The 17,939-nt window shown below is 43.5% G+C and overlaps 2 protein-coding genes across 3 annotated transcripts in view; one reads left to right on the plus strand and one right to left on the minus strand.

Annotated features, from left to right (window-relative positions):
* The window catches only part of dstyk (dual serine/threonine and tyrosine protein kinase), a 95,743-nt gene that overhangs the window by 13,494 nt on the left and 64,310 nt on the right, over positions 1 to 17,939 (minus strand). The window contains exons 2-3 of one of the 2 annotated variants that reach the window (XM_072382183.1): positions 3,900 to 4,900; positions 2,238 to 2,647 (exon numbers count right to left, since the gene is read on the minus strand). In XM_072382183.1, the coding sequence (XP_072238284.1) occupies positions 2,238 to 2,647; positions 3,900 to 4,098 (609 nt within the window). In that variant the 5' untranslated portion in view covers positions 4,099 to 4,900. Of the gene's footprint in view, positions 1 to 2,237; positions 2,648 to 3,899; positions 5,050 to 17,939 lie in introns of those variants that run through there. The other variant, XM_072382182.1, reaches the window with a different exon arrangement.
* nuak2 (NUAK family, SNF1-like kinase, 2) lies at positions 7,760 to 16,702 on the plus strand. The gene is made up of 6 exons (XM_072382184.1): positions 7,760 to 8,269; positions 13,165 to 13,285; positions 13,713 to 13,864; positions 14,864 to 14,929; positions 15,243 to 15,495; positions 15,630 to 16,702. The coding sequence occupies exons 1-6, from the start codon at positions 8,033 to 8,035 to the stop codon at positions 16,676 to 16,678; spliced, it is 1,878 nt and encodes a 625-aa protein (XP_072238285.1). The 5' UTR covers positions 7,760 to 8,032; the 3' UTR covers positions 16,679 to 16,702.

Genomic DNA, 17,939 nt, shown 5'->3' on the forward strand with positions numbered 1-17,939 from the left:
CTCAGAGGCAAAGAGAAACTCCAGGGTGAAGCGAAGCTAATTAGCAAGTTGGTTCACATCTGCGGGCCTCCAAAACACACTGCTGTGACTATCGCAGAAGTGTGCGAATACCACAGCCATTAGAGACATTCTGTGGCTTCATTTATCTTTAACTAAATATAGCTCCGTCTTATTCATTCAGCAGGAACATCCAGCCGCACGTGTCTTAAGCTTATGACAAAACCACATTTACTGCCAGCTTAATTCAAGATTTATGTTCCATAATGCACAGCAAACGAGGCAAACATAAATATAAGGCAAGATTACACTGGACTGAACTCCCAAAAAACAAAAACAAATGAGCTACTAATGCTTCTTAGGTGCCCAAAAAAAACTTTTTGATTCAGATAAAGGATTGCAAATCTCATGTGAAAAGGGGAAGTTTATGTATAATCAAGGCCTTTTCTTCACACAGGCCTTTTTTCTCCTTCCAGGCAGTTATCGATCTTACTGAAGTGGATCAGCGATGTTCAAATATAGTAAAGATGATGAAACTTTTACGCTGAAAGTTCAGTCTGTGTAATTCCATTGTAATGATAGGCCTCTGTACTTTTTTTTATCTCGGACGTATAATCTGAGGATCCGACGGATGCCTTTGAGCGCAGTGTGTGTCAAACATTTGGTTTGACTGCAGCTGATCTGCAGCAAAAAAAAGAAAGTTGGATTGAAAAAATAAGAAAAAAAAAAAAACTCCATGAATGGGTCTTTCTGTGTTAAGAGCTTCAAACATGAAATGTTGGTCGAGGCAACTAAAAGTCAGTTTTTGCAGTGTCATGAGCAACCAGTGTCCCAGAATTCAGCCGTAACCATGGAAAATGTATCACAGCAAAGTGTTTGGGATCTTTTTTCTTTTTTTTTTTTACATGACCCAGTCATGTGAATCGCACCAGACCAGTGGCATTACGTAAGGGGGCTGGGCTGGTGGGCCGCCCTGAGAAACAGCTAAGCCCAGTTTCTGTGTGATGCTAGCGAAAGGGCCTCGGTCTAAACGATTAGAGGCCAATTTCCATGTGTTCCGCACAAAAGGAATGACTAAAAATCCTTCCACCGTGTTAAATCGTTTCATTCCCACAGGATATTGTGATTTTCAGGTCACACTGGCTGGATCTGTTGCATGATGGTAACACCGTGTCCAACATTTCTCCCCCCCCCCCTTTTTTTTTTTACTCCACATCACTCCAACCTGTGAGTCTGTTCCAACTAGTGCTCAAACCTAAGACGGGGGAAAAACCTCTGCAGAAGAGCGTGTTCCTTAAACAGCGGGCACGAATCAGGTGCGGCTAAAATAAGTAAATGAATAAATAAAAGGCAAAGAAAAGAACTGAACAATCCATGAAATAATCAGCTCCGCTCAGTTGTCTGTGAGCTGGGAGCCAAGAGAGCAAAGGCTAGTTGAGGTAAAACACAACGACAAACGTATCTAATCAGTCTTTTCCTTTTTAAGCAGGAGGTCCGACCTTCCAAATATAAGTAGAGAACTGAACTCAATAAATCAATCGAAGAGTTTGTGATGTCAAAATCACCACGATTCACATCTGCAAGATGTTTAAAGTTGTTTATATGTAAAACAACATTTTACATTAAACAATCAAACAATTAAAAAGTCCCAGAGTAAAGGTTACACCTTCCAACGTCTTCCTGTTTCACCTAAAACCCTTAAAACTCCCAAAAGTACTTTTTTTGACAGTGGTTGCTCTCTCATTTTAGGAGACGGAGTGAAACCAAGTTTCACCATTTTTGCCAAGAAATAAACCCATAAGTGCATAATTTTACATCATTAAAGTCTCACAATATGAATTTTCAGTATTAATATGTATATATTATATATTACATACGGTATCCTGTAACAACAGACACGTTTAAGCATAGTTCACACATATGGGGCCTAAGCTTCATCTGAAGTTCCCCTTAAATCAGGCCAGAGATGATACATATAATCTTTTGTTCAATAGCATTTGAATCATATGTCAGATTCAGTGAAAACCTCCTTAGTGTGAGAGGGAGTGCTGTCTGAAATATGACACCTAATTTTTAATCTAATTGTAAGCCTCTTCACCTTTCCTCTCCATTTATATTTAATAAAGTAGTAAGTGACACGATAATGATCACCCGGGTGTGAGGGTGTGTCTATGAACAGGGAAGCTAACCAATTCCACTTAATGCTAATAGAACTGTTTAAACAAATGGTCCCAGACTACCTGAAGCAGCGGGTGATGCAGGGTGATTTCCAGCTCTGCTAGCCTGTGAGCCGGGTCCTCGCACTCCTCGTGGATCTCCAAGTCCTCCCTGGGAACTGTATCCCAGCGCCCGCGGTTTGCCGCCAACTGGTGCACCAGCTCATACTGGCCGGGAAGCGCCAAACTGAGCCGGGTCTGCCTCCCATGGGTGAAACACAGCTTCCGCCTCTTACAGACGGTGCCCTGGACTCCTTCACAAGCCTCTCCGGCCTCTGGGCCCAGCGGCAGCAGCCTTTCCCCCAGAAGGCAGTTGAGCAGCTGGTAGCGGGCGGTGCAGTCCTGGCCCAGCACCAGGATGTATGGGGCAGCGCCCACAGTGCTGCGTAGGAACTCTTCCTCGTGGCTTGGAAAAGAGATGCAGCTAAGCTGGCCTGTGAAATGGATCAGAAAAAAAGGCGATACAAGATGTGGTCTGGGAACACAAAACTTGTATTTGTGTTTTTAGGAACTATTGTTGAGCACTATAAGCAGAGATGAGTTACTCGGGAACAGACTGCTCTTTGTATCCACATGCTATCCTCAGAATATGCAGCTACTCAACGTTTAACATGTAAACACAAAACATTTGGTATCATTCCCGTGGTCATTATCACCAGATCTAATCCCGAGATTTGGAGCACAAACACAGAGGAACCAATTTGCCCTTATTATTGCAGTATCAGTCATAATCCACTGGGATGCTGAGTCACAGTGCAGAGCAGTTATATAACAAATATGCCCTCTTCATATTCATATACTGCTGCATCTGACATGAACCCAGTTTTACTTTAACTCAAACCTGCCATTTTTCTATTGACCCCATACCTTGACCCATCACGGCTGCAGCTCCAGACAGAAACATTCATCCCTGCTCACAAACTCCACCATAAAAAAGCCACATCAAAACCTCATTTCATTCAACATTTTTGTCTCTGTAAGCAGGTTCAAACAAGACAATATGAATCTGATGAGCAGGCAAAGACGTGGCTCGAGTCATGAAATGCAGCATCGTGGTGTGAGTTTTGTGTCCATTGTGGAAGCTCTCCAGCTCACTGAAGACTGATAAGGAACATTCTGACTTTCTCTTATCGCGGGACACCAGCCCCTACTGAGCACACCACTCCTGAATATGTGCTGCAACACTTTTATGAATGCACTCATGTGCATTTCATAGCCCGTGTGCATCACAGAAAAGATGCTAACCACGCTCATAAGATGTTTTGGATATATGAGGCTGTGATAAGTGGATAATAACATGCCTGTGATCTGAATGAAGATCGAACAAGTATCAAACCAGACGCAGCTGAAAAGAGAAAATCTCTGGGTCTCAACCAACTAAGCAGAAATCTCAGCATATTTGGTGCTATTAAGTCTGCTCATGCTTTTCAGAGGGGGTTTAATCTCCTTCCATGACCTTAATGAATGGGCTTTTTTCAGCCTGCAGGTTGGTGGAGTAATCACTTGGCAGCAGCAGCAGCAGCAACTAGTTGGCTCTCTTTGTTTTTACTTTACTGGAAGTATGATCCAGCTGCAGATGTTCTTTTGTTTGTCTGTCATCTCAGCAGCAGGTTCAAATGTGGTTAAACGCACTGACATTTCAAGACTCAAATGTAAGGTGTTGTTGCTGTGTCTCTTCAAACTTACCCGCCTCCAGAGAAGCTGAATCCGAGCTTATGGTCGACGCACAGACGTTGCTGTAGTTTTGCCTTATTTCTCGTAGGAAACTATTAGTCTCCTTCAGGTTCTTCTTCAGCTGTATGGAGTGTTTGTTATAGCTGTTAAATGTCCTCGTCAGTTCCCGAGCCAAAGGAGTAATTTTTTGTTGTTGTACATTTCCCTCCATGATGAACAGGTCGAGTTGCAGTTTCCTTCTCGGTGTGGTTTGAAAGGTTAGGATGGTGCCAAACAACCAAACTGAGCTTCTAAGTCAAGATGCTCAAGTGAAAACGTGCTGTTATCCCACCTTTAACTAGTTAGTTGTCATGCTTGTCCGCCCACCTCTTAGGCTGAGTTCAACAACCCGTCTAGAAACGTGTTTAACGCGAGTGTATCATTAGTAGACAGTACCTTTAGTCTCTTCTGTCAGAGAATGGGGAGTGGGCATTTGTTGTTGTGTTGACTAACTGCTAGCTTGACGTATTGACGCTCGAGACGCTTTTCACTAACAAACTAGCATTTATTCAATCTCATCTAGCAGTCTTTCCTCGTAAACACGGAAGATTTTCTCTGAATACAAACTGAAACTGCTCTTATAGTCTTAAAACCAAAGGCTATGAAGAACGTGGTGTTATGTTGTTCAGCACTATGCTAAGTAATCTGTGATTTGCGACCGAGCCGCGGTCCACATTTGTTAGCGCTGCTAGCCGGACTGCATCTCCTGTCCGTCCCCACCTTGGCCTGGCGTAAAAAACATACTCTTCAACTTCACATAAACAGTCCGGAGTGCCGTTTCGCAGCCATGCAGCCCTGTGTTTCAAAGGAAGGGCCCAACTCTTAGCAACATAAACAGCCTGCGCACGACCAAAGTGTCGCTATTTTCCCGATAAGGCTCCGTTGGAAAACCTTCTTAAAGTGCCTCCGGACTGGAGAAGCGGGCGGACATCTTCCACCCTGGGGAGCTACGACACCAAAGCTGCCTGCTTCTTCTCGGTGGTGACGAAGAAGAAGAAGAAGAGAACATGTAGCGGTGCCGCAGAGCGAGGTGTGTTTGGGCCGACTCACATAACTGAGCTGAGACAAGGCAAGGCAATCAAATCACAGCAAAACAGAAAGTCAAGCAGACCCCAGAGTTAGAGATAGGAATGGGCGGGGCCAGAGGCCACGCACTGCTACATGGGAACTGTAGGCACTTTGCTTTTAGTGCGTTAACAGCTACTGATTAGACCTGGTTATCTGTTTATCTGTTCCACTGGAACAAAGTTGAAACTGTACACAATCAAAAAGACACTGCAACATTAAAAGTAAGAATGATAAATTAAGAAAAAAATAATAATTAAAAACTGACACCAAGTCCTGACACTGTTTTTAGCCGCTGTCAGTTTCTCTGCAACTGGGTGCAGTCAAGAACCTTTGGAGATTAAAAACAGTAGCAGATGTGCATATGAAGGCATAAATACTGTACATTTAATGGTAAGAAGTTGCATGTCTGTATTATATACCGAGTTTGCTTGTCTAAATAAAATAACCTACAACAATCAATCAAAAATCACAAGCTGTATGTATGTGGAGTTCTTCGTGTCAGCAGGATGAACCAAAATCATTTATAGTTGAGTAGAAAACGTTTGCATGACCAGAATAAACTGAGTACAAAAAGCTAGTGAGGTCACAGGACACGTCAACAGCTTTTGGCCAAGCATCTCTTCTTTATTTATCTATTTTTCCTAATTAATTCTCAATGTTTTGTTTTATTTTCCCGTCAGTTATTACCTACCATACTGATCCTACAAAATCCCAGATGGATAAAGAAAATAAAACACTTCCATCCAAACTCTTTGATACTGAAATGTTATTTCAAACAAGTGATACTTGAGCTCTTATTATCAATTCACGTTTACGAGCATGTATGGGAGTGAACAAGAGGAGTCTGTGCCTAAAAGATTATCATCAATATGTAAATTGCTTTGGCCAGTTCTGGTTCAAAGAAGACAAACTGTATATTGTGGAGGAAATCTACACACAACTGACTTTTTAAAGTCGTTTTTATCTCAACATTGAAATTACAAGAATTTTAACCAAATAAATCGACTAAGATAATGTAGTTTATGACTACAAGTTACTGTTGAGCTCCCTCTTCTGGCAGACAGATTGAATTACAGGCTCGATATCTTAAAGCGGTCGATTTAAAACGTTTTACACCACCTCAGAACATGTTTAGCTGTCCACGCAAGTACCACGATTCCTGTAGAGTCTATCTACACACATGCTGACAGAGAGCAAGAAAGTATATCAAGAATAACATCTATATGCGAACAACAAATGTAAAAAAAAGGACACATCTAACATTGGATGACATCACCATTTCTTCTGCATGTTTTTACAGGAAACTCACATACAGTAGATGGTACAACGATTTCAGAACCAGTTGGTTAAATCCGGCTTTATTTGTACAAATATATCAAAATGTACCGTCCCTGATTTAATGAAAAATTACATTTTATTTTCTTCTGTAGAGAAGAAATGAATACATGGTGACACCTGGCACATCGTTTGTTTTTATGCAAAGTGTTCCCCTCCATGCACCAGTAAAGGATCTCTGTGACATTACTCTGCCAACAAAAGATTGCCCCTGATGGGTCAGAGAGTAAACTGTGACAGAATGTGTCAAGAAGTAGCTGCTTGCCTCAAAGTACCAATCTATCTGTTGTAGGGCTGCTCAAAACATCCTAATGGACACATTCGTCTTAACTTCATATTTTACACGCTTCAGTGATGCACTGAACATCAAATTTAAGCATGCATTAATAGATAAGAAAATTAACTCCTGAATATTCTTGAATTGTTCTCGCCATCAGCATGCTGGGTCTGGTTTTCATTGAAGTGCTCCAACAGCTTTAGGTGACTAAACACTGCCCTCTAGCCACATGATTCGAAAATACACTTCTCATATTTTCACTTATATTCTAAATTTCCATCGATATCTGGATATATATATTTGTGAATTAATTTATATGTCAGAAGTGTATGCATCCTTTCCTTCCCGTTTCCTGGTTTTAAGAAACAAATAACAATTTAAAAAAAACACATTCCTCTGAACAGGGTGAGGTGCAGGGACTGAACTAAAAAAGCAGCCAGTGTCCAAATAAACACTTTTTAAAGACCATCAGGATTTGATAATCAAACTGTAACAAGACTGCATACTTCTGTTTTTCCAAAAGAAAAATATGTGTCCACAGTTATCTATTCATTATTATGTATAGCTTTCTCTATATATGTGTGTGTGTGTGTGTGTGTGTGTGTGTGTGTGTGTGTGTGTATATGTATTGCCACATTCTATTCAACTCCGCGTTTATTCTTTAAGTCATTTCTTTAGTTGAGTTGTCAGATTATTATTTTTTTTTTGCGTCAATCATTTAATTCCATATCGAGGGATTTAAAAAACGTGACTTGGACACATTTTAAGCCAATAGACCCCCCACAAAGTGCAACCACTGTGTAGATTTACTCAGTTAACCTTCAAATTAAACATCAAGTCCCACCTTTTTGTGTACGTTTGTTTTATTTCTCTGTGCACACGGATGGTACAACTTCCATCCATGCGGCGGCACCAACGGCATGATATTTTTAACATTAAATAAATGCACGATGTACTCGTTTAAAATAAACAAACGAACTAAAAAGCAGGACAGTCTGGTCGCAAAAAAAAAAAAAGAAAAAAGAAAGAAAAAAGACTTTCTGCTTCGGTAGTTGCATTTCTCATTGTTGTAAACGCAACGCTCCGTCAGCTGAAACGCCCCCTTGTCTATTTGACGTACCGGTTGCGGGCGGTGCTCCCTCCGCTGTCCGGCCGCCCACACGCGGCGTACCTGCCAATGACTCAGTTTGCAGCTCGAACAAGGCTGTATCGCTCCCGGTTATAAGCTTCATGGTTTACTTTCTGTCTTTAGCGTTGAATCGTAGCAACCTGCCTTACAGTCAAAGGAGGAGGAGTAGGACTTCACGAGAAGTTAGTTTGATTTGAACCTGAATCACACAGGAGCGTCTGCTGACCCGGGAATGCTTTTTGAAACCGACACCTGCGTCCGACAGTAAGCGACAAAAGACACCGACGCTGTGTCGGCATGGAAGGCTCACAACCTGCCCATTGTCCCTCAAACATTTGGCCGCACGTCGGGGGAGTCTCACCCGATGAAAACCCCCCAGTTGGGAAAGCTCCGTCCCAGCCTCACGTGAAAAAACAAGCCGTGAAGCGGCACCATCACAAGCACAACCTGAAGCACAGGTACGAGTTTCTGGAGACTCTGGGGAAAGGAACCTACGGCAAAGTGAAGAAGGCAAAGGAAAGATGTGGCAGACTGGTAAGACCTTGTAAATATTCTTCTTCTTTAGCGGATACTCTTATTCTGCATCGCGTTAGGAGTCGGTTCCAGGTCAGAGTTTACTCTACTGTCCTGGTGGCCACCTGTTGTTTGGAGACGGAGCTATTTTTAGGAGACGCACAGTCTGTTATCAGGTAGTCTTGGTTTGAATTGAAATTGATGGCGATATACGACGCTGACTTCAGGTTTCACTTTGGAATAAACTCTGAGGTTTCTCACATGTATATATTAATATTTGTCAAAAAGTGAAGTACCCTGCAGCTGAAATGTTTCACCAAAGAGTTCAGTGTTTGTTTCAGGTTCAAAAGCTGCAACACATGTCAATAACCTGAGATTTATCAGTGAACCCCCAAAGCTGTGGTTAAAGTTCGGACCAAGGGCCTGAATGTGGCTCTATCCTACAGTCATGCTGCAGCCACCTCTGTCTGAAGCAAACGGGAGGTTTTACATAATCTCTTTAATTTTCACATGCATGTAAGAGGAATAAGGAGGAAGTCGTTTTGTTGGAAAGTCTGAGCGGTTTCGCCCAAGGAGGAATTTTTGGATGGGAGGGGAGGGAAAGTTAGGTAAATTCTTTCTGAGGTAATTGTAACAAGCCCTTGAGGTGAATTCCAGTTCTCCGTGACCTAAGGGGAAATGGGAAGTATTTAAAACAAACTGGGGAAGAGATAAGGCTTTAAAAGAAGCACAGAGGGGGGGGTTGGCAAAGGCAAAGCCTGTGTCCTTTTGCTGGATATGAGCGCTCCGAACAGCACCTGACTTTTTTTTTTGTAGCTTTTTATTATCTATAGGTCATGTTTATAGTGGTTAAAACAGCTATGTTAGGTTATTTCTTGGAAATACTGCAACACAGTTATAAAGCACTTGAAACTAAAGCCTACAAAGTCGCTTTAAACAAACTGGGACAAATGAACTTTTCCATTATCTTTGTTTGTCTGCACATTACCATATTTATACTACCTGCAGCTGTGCTACATCATGAGGGAAATGCAAATGTTAGTAAAATGATCCAAGACAAAAAAACATTTAAAATGAAAAGTGTGTGTGTGGGGTGAGGGGGTTTAGAATGGATTCAAGAGACTGTTCAAATCAGAAATGAAAGCAGTCTCAGCTGCTGTGTCACGCTTATCAGACGAGTTCTCTGTAAAGAAAGATTAATGATTGTAGGAGTGAAAGTGCCTCCAGCTCATGAAGTTGATGTCAGGATGGAATTCCCCGTCTTTGTGAATAACAAGTCAACATACAAGCTCGGTCCTGTCCACACACACACTCTCTGTCTGACATCACTGCGTTGTTTTCACAAGATCCCAGTTGGTATCTGAGATTTATCCCCAGCAGACGGCTTCTCGCCCTCCAGCACACGCATGCATATGCTTTTTGAGCTCGCTCTGAAACAGAAATCCAAACAAAAACTGTCCATTTGCGTCTTTCTTTCCTTTTTTTTTTTATTTTTATTTCTCTTTTCCTGCCTTAGCTTTGACAACATGCGGACAAGGATGTGTAATCTGACTCAGGAGTGACTGTCACAACACGGAGGATGGCTCCATCCTGCATGCCGTTTCCATTGTCTAAGTGCACGTTTGATTACATAACCCATTTAGGGGGTGGGGGGGGTCAGCATACATTAGTGTTGGGTTGATCTGCCACTCAGTTCAGGATAGGGCTGTGTGTGTAACACCAGTTAAGTGCCTTGGATGGGATGAACCGGCAGTTCTAATTTCTTAGTTGCCATTGGTTTCAAACAGGGGGATTTCCCATGTGGGGGGGCATCATAACAGGTGTATTAAATACGACTAACGATGAAGGAGTCCCGCAGACCTGTGCCTTGTTGAATAAAACACATTTCTGACGTGTGTTGGTGTGACTCGGAGCATCTATTTCTAAGTCGTTGCTTTGAGGGGGGAATTCTTATCTCTAAGCAACGTCTGAGGAATGTGGGAGAACTTATCAGGTATCGTCACTGTCCGATGGAGCAGCCTCGGTCAGGAGGAGGGCTGGTTAGCTGTGGCGCACATACGGCTCATACAGCGTGATGGAGTACCCTCTGTTTGTCCAGGAAATGCATAAAATATGCAAAATCAAACGGCGCTCTACCTGCAGTTTCACAGGAACGTCACCAGCTGGAAGCAAATGTGTTGTTTGATTTAAAAACGGGACGTGATGTTCTGTGGTTAGATTTAAAAGAAGTGACCGTGGCGCTTTCTTTTGTTAAAACAAATCAGTCATGGATGTCTCCTTTTTTTTTTTTTCCCTGCATCACCTTCTTGGTGTAAAACTCTCCCAAAGCCGTATGCTGACTTCTCTCAGCCCACTGCCTGTTCCCCAAAATAAAGTCCTTTTGGCTTCACGCCCCTTTACAATCGCGGTGTTTTCATCTTCTAAATGAACCCTTTCTATTTTTGGTGAAGAGCTATTTCTGGATACACCCTCATTTGCGCTGCGTTATCACGAGGGTAGATCTGAGAGCGCGTGCTGTCAGTTGAAGCCGACTTGAGATTTCTAAGTCACTGACCAAGGCGTCCGCCACAGAAACGAGTATCTGTTCATTCTCTCGCTTCAGAGCTGAACGACATCAGATTTCATGTCAGCAAATCCTCTTGTGAACCAGGAGGTGTTTGCATTCTGCATTGCTTCCGTTTCTATTGTCCTCTTCTATCTCTCTCCCTCTCTCTCTCTCTCTCTCTCTCTCTCTCTATATATATATATTATTTTTCAGGATATTATTAATTTTCTCTTATCAATCTTAATTTCCCTGACTGACCCAACCAACTGCTTTCAGTGCTCATCAGTTCCACAGATATGTGGATGTATATTTTTTTAACCTCATTTAGTATTTATTTTTAGCACTTGTGTAAATGCTGCTTTTCATATGAATTCTAATGACCTCATATGAAAGCCGCCACCTGAAATGTGTTTATCAAGCAATAAAGTTAATTTATTTACAACGACGGTGACTGGCGCTCTGACCTCCTTAAGACTCTCTTCCTCTCTGGGTTCCTTGGAAGGTAGGGGAGATTGTGCCAGGAAATGTTTGGCATTTTTGTTTCAAAGGAAAAACTTTAACTAGAAACTGAGTCATTACTACTGTTTTATATACATGGCCTGACCCTGAAAAACCAAACCACAAAAAAAAACATTTATATTTTATTGGATAATCTTAAGCTCTGATTAAGGTTTTGCATTCGCTGTAGGAGCATCTCAGCACGATGGGTGCAGAACTTTCCCTGATGGTACGATGAGGGTTCCTCGCTCTTCTTCCAGGTTTTAATTATGGGTTGGACAGGTCTCTCCAGCTTACTTTTTATAGCGTCAGCAATTTCTTAGTTTAAGGAATGAGAAGCTGTCCACTCACTCGCTTCTGTGAGGGTTTTTGAGCATAAACTCCTGAATGTTTTCATTGTGCCATACATTGTGTAGTTTGCAGGACATCTTATTGAATTTTTACCCTTTCTGTAGCAGGTTATGCAAGTCTTCCTCTAAACCTGTGAACATGCCAACGTTGGCTCTGTTAGAGGCTTCAGAAAACAAACCGTTAAACCTGAAACTTGGTTCCTGTAAATGGGTTTTTAACTACACTCTGTGCGAAGGCTGCTTGTGCGGTTCAGAGCATTTCCATTGAAGCTTGAGTCTTCACCGAACCGTGCTTGTTTGGACTGGATCACCTGGTGCGATGGCACATGTATGGTTTGCGTTTATTTGTACAGAACGTCTGTGTGAAATATTCCAGATTTTAACCTCTGAACGCCTGTTACGTGGCGCAGACCGACGGAAACAAAGGCCGCACACACACTCGGACAGCCTCACCGGGGCGTGAAGTCGCCATGAGTGTGAGTTCAGCTTGTCTGACAGTAATGCTAACAAATGCAGGAAACCACAGTTCCCAGAATCGGGAAAGAGGCCCGTGGGGCGTGAATGTGGCTCTGACCCCGGAGGAGCATCCACGTCATGCAGTGACTCATGACAGGAGACGACAGAGTGTTGAAGCTGATATGACAAGTCGGGGCTTTACTCATTTCCTTGTGTCTGCAGCCTTGAGGGTTTAGAGACGAGAAAAACGAGGCCACCCCACCAGCTGGGCCATCTGGCGCCTTCAGGCTTGGGGTAGAGTGATGACGCACTCAATGCAAAGAGGAATCCCAAGCATCTGATGTTCAAATAGAGGGCTGTGAAAACCCTAAAAGAACAAGAATGCAGCCTTAACGCATCCCATTCAGACTGAAATGTTCTTATGTGGACCTTGAAGAACGTGACGGCAGGCAATGGGTTTTCTTGTATAGGTGTTTGTTTTCACAGCAGACATAACTTGACCCGGTGCCCCCAACACCCCCCGCCCCCGTCCTTTACATTTGGACAAGCAAGGACAGGAATTTCTTTTTTTAAGTGAAAAGAACGGCTTGTTTGTAGATGTTTGTAGCTTATTCAGACTTATTATGGACATACCCAAGCCGGTACAATGGTTTGTTGCATCTGCTTTAAGGGCACAGCAGCTACTGACAATAGACTTCATGCTTGGTTTTTCCTTTTTTAGGAGAGACTGTTTAATTTTGTTGAATCGTGTCCAGAATTTGAAACTTGGTGCAGTGAAAGTTTTTAATCAAGGTCATTTAACAGTTTAATTCAATCAACTAAACGCAGTAGCAAGCGGGAAAGCCTTAATATGTCATTTAAAAGAAGCCAAGGTTGCAGCAGACATGCACATATAAATAAAAGCAACTTCCCCATGTCTAGTTTTGACTCTGGGAACAGAAAGCAGCTTTCCTGTTGTCATTTTCATTGATGGTTGAATTCAATCATTTGGGCTCCGATCGATTTTAAAATGCGTTTTCCTCCACACGTCAAACACTGTTTTGTTCCTCTGTTTTTCGTCTCTTAAGGTTGCTGTAAAGTCGATCAGGAAGGAGAAGATCAAGGATGAGCAAGACCTGGTGCATATTCGCAGAGAAATTGAGATCATGTCCTCGCTGTGTCATCCGCACATCATCACTATATACGAAGGTACAGTGTTGGCACTTGGCTTGTGGTGGGGTTTAGTTTCATTGTTCGTCTCTGAGCAGCACGCTGCAAGAAACGTGACGCTTACAGAAAGACGTCTATAAATCAATGTCTGTTTGAAGTCGAGAGTGTAGCCGGGCCGGTTTTTGTACCTAAAAGTCGATGCTCGGTTGCATAAGCACCCGACAGACCCTGCAGTAAACGCCGGTGCTGTGAGGTAATGTGCAGAGCCTCATGCTGTCCAATAACTCCTTACGCCTGATGGTCATTATCAGTGTCACGTTGTTGGTCCGGTGGCACGTTTGCTCAAATGGATGAGAGCCAGAGCTGGAAAAATAGAAATATTAAACGTGACCCATTGCATATGAAGAGACTGCAGAGGTTTTGAATTGAATTTATTTTTTTTGCCGTTTGTTTTTTTTTTTTTCAGTGTTTGAGAACAAAGACAAAATTGTGATCGTCATGGAGTACGCCAGCCAGGGGGATCTGTACGACTACATCTGCGACAAGAGAAACATCTCAGAGCGGGAGGCCCGACACTTCTTCAGGCAAATCGTATCCGCTGTGCACTACTGCCATCAGGTGAGTCTGTTTCCCTAAAGGCGGCGTTATTTCAAGTTTTCTTTTTAGATGAGATGGAATCTAACAGCGTAAATCCGCCCTGTCACTTCTCCAGCCGTTGCTCCGTCTGCCATGTCATGCCTACTGACGCAGAGCCCCACTTTTAAAAACATTTTATTGTCTTTTGTTTGTTTGTAGGACATAGCCACCTTCCACAGTTACATAATGGGCGTTATTCACTGTCATCCTGCTGCCCTGAACAGGGAGGCTGTGAGAACGCTGCAGGGAGGAATGAACAGTTAGTCTGTGCAGAGCTAATGTTAGAGCCAACCATCCACAGTCAGACACACACGCATGGTCTCACAGTTTAATGAGGGTGTGAAGGAACACGACACACACAGACACACACCAATCAGTTGTTCTGCAGGTCCGGGGCTGAGTAATTGCAAACATTTAGAGCACACTACATTTCAGCGTGGCTGTTCAGCACTTTGCACAGCGTTTATAAATGTTTGCTCAGCAGTATTTCCTGAGTGAATTGCCCTGTCACAGACTGCGCCAACCACCTGTCTGTTTTCACTTTTATGGGACATTGATGTCTTGTTAAATATTTTACTTTCCACGCTTGCACTGTGCAAAAAGGCCAGCTAAAACCCTCACTTTACCGCACAGGTTTTGCACACGCAGTTTCTTCATGATCGCATCTCAACAATGAGCAAACGGCACATAATGCAGCCGACAAAGAGTCCGGCCGTCACCACAAGCGCCCATACAGTGTGAAATATGTGGCCGACCCCGCATTTGTGAGAGCAAAACGAATGCAAACTCATTTGAGTCAAAGGCATGCCCCCCTGCAGAGGGGAGGACAATGAGGCATAGTCTGTGTACCAGAAGAAAAATGTTCAGTTGGAAAAGAATGTGCTTCAACCCAGTAAATGCTCATCTGTTTAGGTAATATTGACTTTGCTGTAAACATTGATCCTAAAACATCATTTTTGTTGTTTTTTTTTTCTCTCCTAGAACGGAATAGTACACAGGGACCTGAAACTGGAGAATATTTTACTGGATGGTAACGGCAATGTGAAGGTATGTACACTGACCCCTGCGCGGCTTTTAGACACGTGTTCTATTATTCACAGACGAGGAAGTTTCTTAATGCAGGTTTTTGGGGGATTTAATATCTTGTATTAAGTAATTATTGTAAATGTGAATGACAGAAGAATTAATTTCATAAGACCTTTTGAGAGAGAAAAAATTAAATTCACTTGAAAATATTATAAACTAAGGCCTAAATCGTGTTTATGATGCAGAAAATCCATCTGAAATGATGGGTCTGTGTGTAGAAGGGCTCGTGAAGGACTTTGCTCTTGAGTGATCTCTTGACTGTTTGCTTTGGCAGATTGCCGACTTTGGCCTATCGAACCTCTTCCACAGTGATGAGTATCTTCAGACTTTTTGCGGCAGCCCACTGTATGCGTCGCCCGAGATCGTGAATGGTCGGCCGTACCGCGGGCCGGAGGTGGACACCTGGTCCCTCGGGGTGCTGTTGTACACACTGGTTCATGGCACCATGCCATTTGACGGACACAACCACAAGGCCCTGGTCCGGCAGATTAGCACTGGAAACTACCGAAAACCAACTAACCCCTCTGGTGAGCTCCTAGGTTTGATTTTTGGGGTCCGAAGTGTTCAAAACTCTCTGTTGGCGTGTATGCTTAATGTCATGATGCGGTCCTACCTGAACACAGCCTCACCTCAATCTATATCCCACTTTTCTCTCTGTCAGATGCCTGTGGCCTCATCCGCTGGATGCTGATGGTAAATCCAGAGCGCAGGGCGACAATAGAGGAGATTGCTGGACATTGGTGGCTCAACTGGGGCTACCAGCAGCCATTACTGTGCGAGAGAAAGAGCAGTGGGGTAGAACAGACCCCTCTGCCAATATCTCCATCAACGTTGCATCCCACAGGGCTGGCTGGTGTTGCGAGCTGGCTGCGGCGTACGTCCAGGCCTCTGCTGGAGAACGGCTCCAAGATACGCTGCCTGCTCCGCCCACAGGCGGGTGGAGGAGATGTACTGAGACAGCGCTCCCTGCGAAGGTCGCGTAAAGAGAATAATGTCACCCAGACGGCTCATGAAGGAAGCGCGGATTCTCGGCCCTCGAAGGGTATTCTAAAGAGACGTAACAGCGTGAAACAGAAAGCAGTGAGTGAAAGCCCTGCTGTCGGTTCAGTGGATCCGCAGAATATTCTGGGCCTATCCGCTCCTGCTCACGCCCCCTCTGCTGCGTTGCCACCTCGCAAAGGCATCTTAAAGAAGCCCACAGAGCAAGAGTCGGGGTATTACTCCTCTTCTCCTGAAAACAGCGACTCTGGCTGGGTACCACAACCCAAAGAGTGCCCTTCAGCACCAACCAGTAGGAAGGGCATCCTCAAGCGTAATGGGAAGTTTTCTTCAGGTGGCCTGCAAGAGTTCGGCTCTCTGGACCAATTGGCCGCTTCTTTGCCCCGAGGCTGCACCAGGTCCAGACCAAGCGGGGCCGTCAGTGAAGACAGCATTCTGTCTTCTGAGTCCTTTGATCAGCTCGATCTCCCCGACCGCGTGAGACTTCCAACACAAATGGATAAACCAACCAAGGCCAGCATGAGAGGCTGCGTCTCTGCAGACAACCTGCTGGACATCGTTGAAGATGGGATTCTGGCAGATGGGACGTTAAGGCCGTGGGAGTGTTATAAGACCGGAGTGGCTGACAGTGCCTTTTCGATCACTGACTGTGATAATGTCACAGAGGAGTACAAACAGGCCATGGTTACACGGGGATCTGCAGCGAGCTGAAGGCCGCTAATAAGGAAAGGACAACTAAAAAACAAAAACTTGACTTGTATTTCCGTTCAGAATGTACTACTACTGACAACATGACCGCCAAAGGGCATCGTGTGAGAATACCTGCATGTTGTGTCGTTTTGACTTGGAGTTGCATGGAACCAAAAAGGGAGGAGACGCGTTGTTACACATCAAATTGTGTTTTACGTGGCTGTTAAATGGGACTGGTTGTGATCTCAGTTGAGGTAGTAAAAAAAACAAACAAAAAAAAAATATAGAGGCCAAGAATCGGCACCCGATTGACTGGATGAGTAACTTGGAAAATGTGCATCTTAAAAACCCTCAAGAGAAGAGAGCAGCCGGTCAATTCAGAGCTCTAATTTCCTATTTGAGAGTTTACCATTAATAATGATGAGAAGTGTGTATTGAATGAAGAAACACAGTGAAACCAAAAACATGTGTTGCGTAAGCGGCAGTCAATTTGAAAACGTTATTTACAGTCTGCTGTTTGAGCGTGGCTTACTCTGTCAGGTTTATGGATGTAGAATTATTTTCAGTCCACAAAGCCTGCACCATTTACCGGTGATCGGAGAACGGTTCAATTCATTTGGACTCGAGCTTTGAATCATCATGCGGCAGATAAACAGCTATCTCAAACCGGTTAAAAGTTAGGATTGCTTTTCTCTCTTATCCCACCACAGCCTTACTGTGATTGTGGAGATGTTTCATACGCCAAAGACTAAATTTGCTAATGTTATTTGACCTTTTTCTATATATTTGTGTATATCTTGTGGCAAGTCGGTGTCTGTGTGTGACTGAAACTTAAGCTCTCAGAAAGGAGTTTTTGTTTGTTCTCCTGAAATGACTTGTTCTGTGTTCAGATAATAACTTGAATCATAATCATGAGTCACGACAGGCGAAACCAGTAGAACCTGCTTTTGCTTCTAAGCCTGCGCCAGTATAAATGCTCTTATGGGCCATGTGGACGGGGGACAGTTTCTCAGAGGGTGGAGCTCATTAAGTCCCTATTTTTAGAGGATGAACAGCAACATGTGCCCCAGCTTAATACAATATGTGCATTTTTAATTGAGCTTTGAAGATGTATCATGTTATATGTGCAGCTGCAGTATTCTGTAAAGCTTCGATCAGGTCAGCCGTTAAACCGTTCACAAAACTGGACGACCTGTTGAGCTTTGACCTGACGTTGCACACTACACTTGGTAGCCATCCTGCTGGCTTTTTAATCCTACTTTTTTTTAAATGCTCCCCAGTG

The sequence above is a fragment of the Leuresthes tenuis genome, unplaced genomic scaffold, assembly GCF_036924035.1.
Source record: "Leuresthes tenuis unplaced genomic scaffold, fLeuTen1.0.hap1 SCAF_3, whole genome shotgun sequence".
NCBI classification, from domain to species: Eukaryota; Metazoa; Chordata; class Actinopteri; order Atheriniformes; family Atherinopsidae; genus Leuresthes; species Leuresthes tenuis.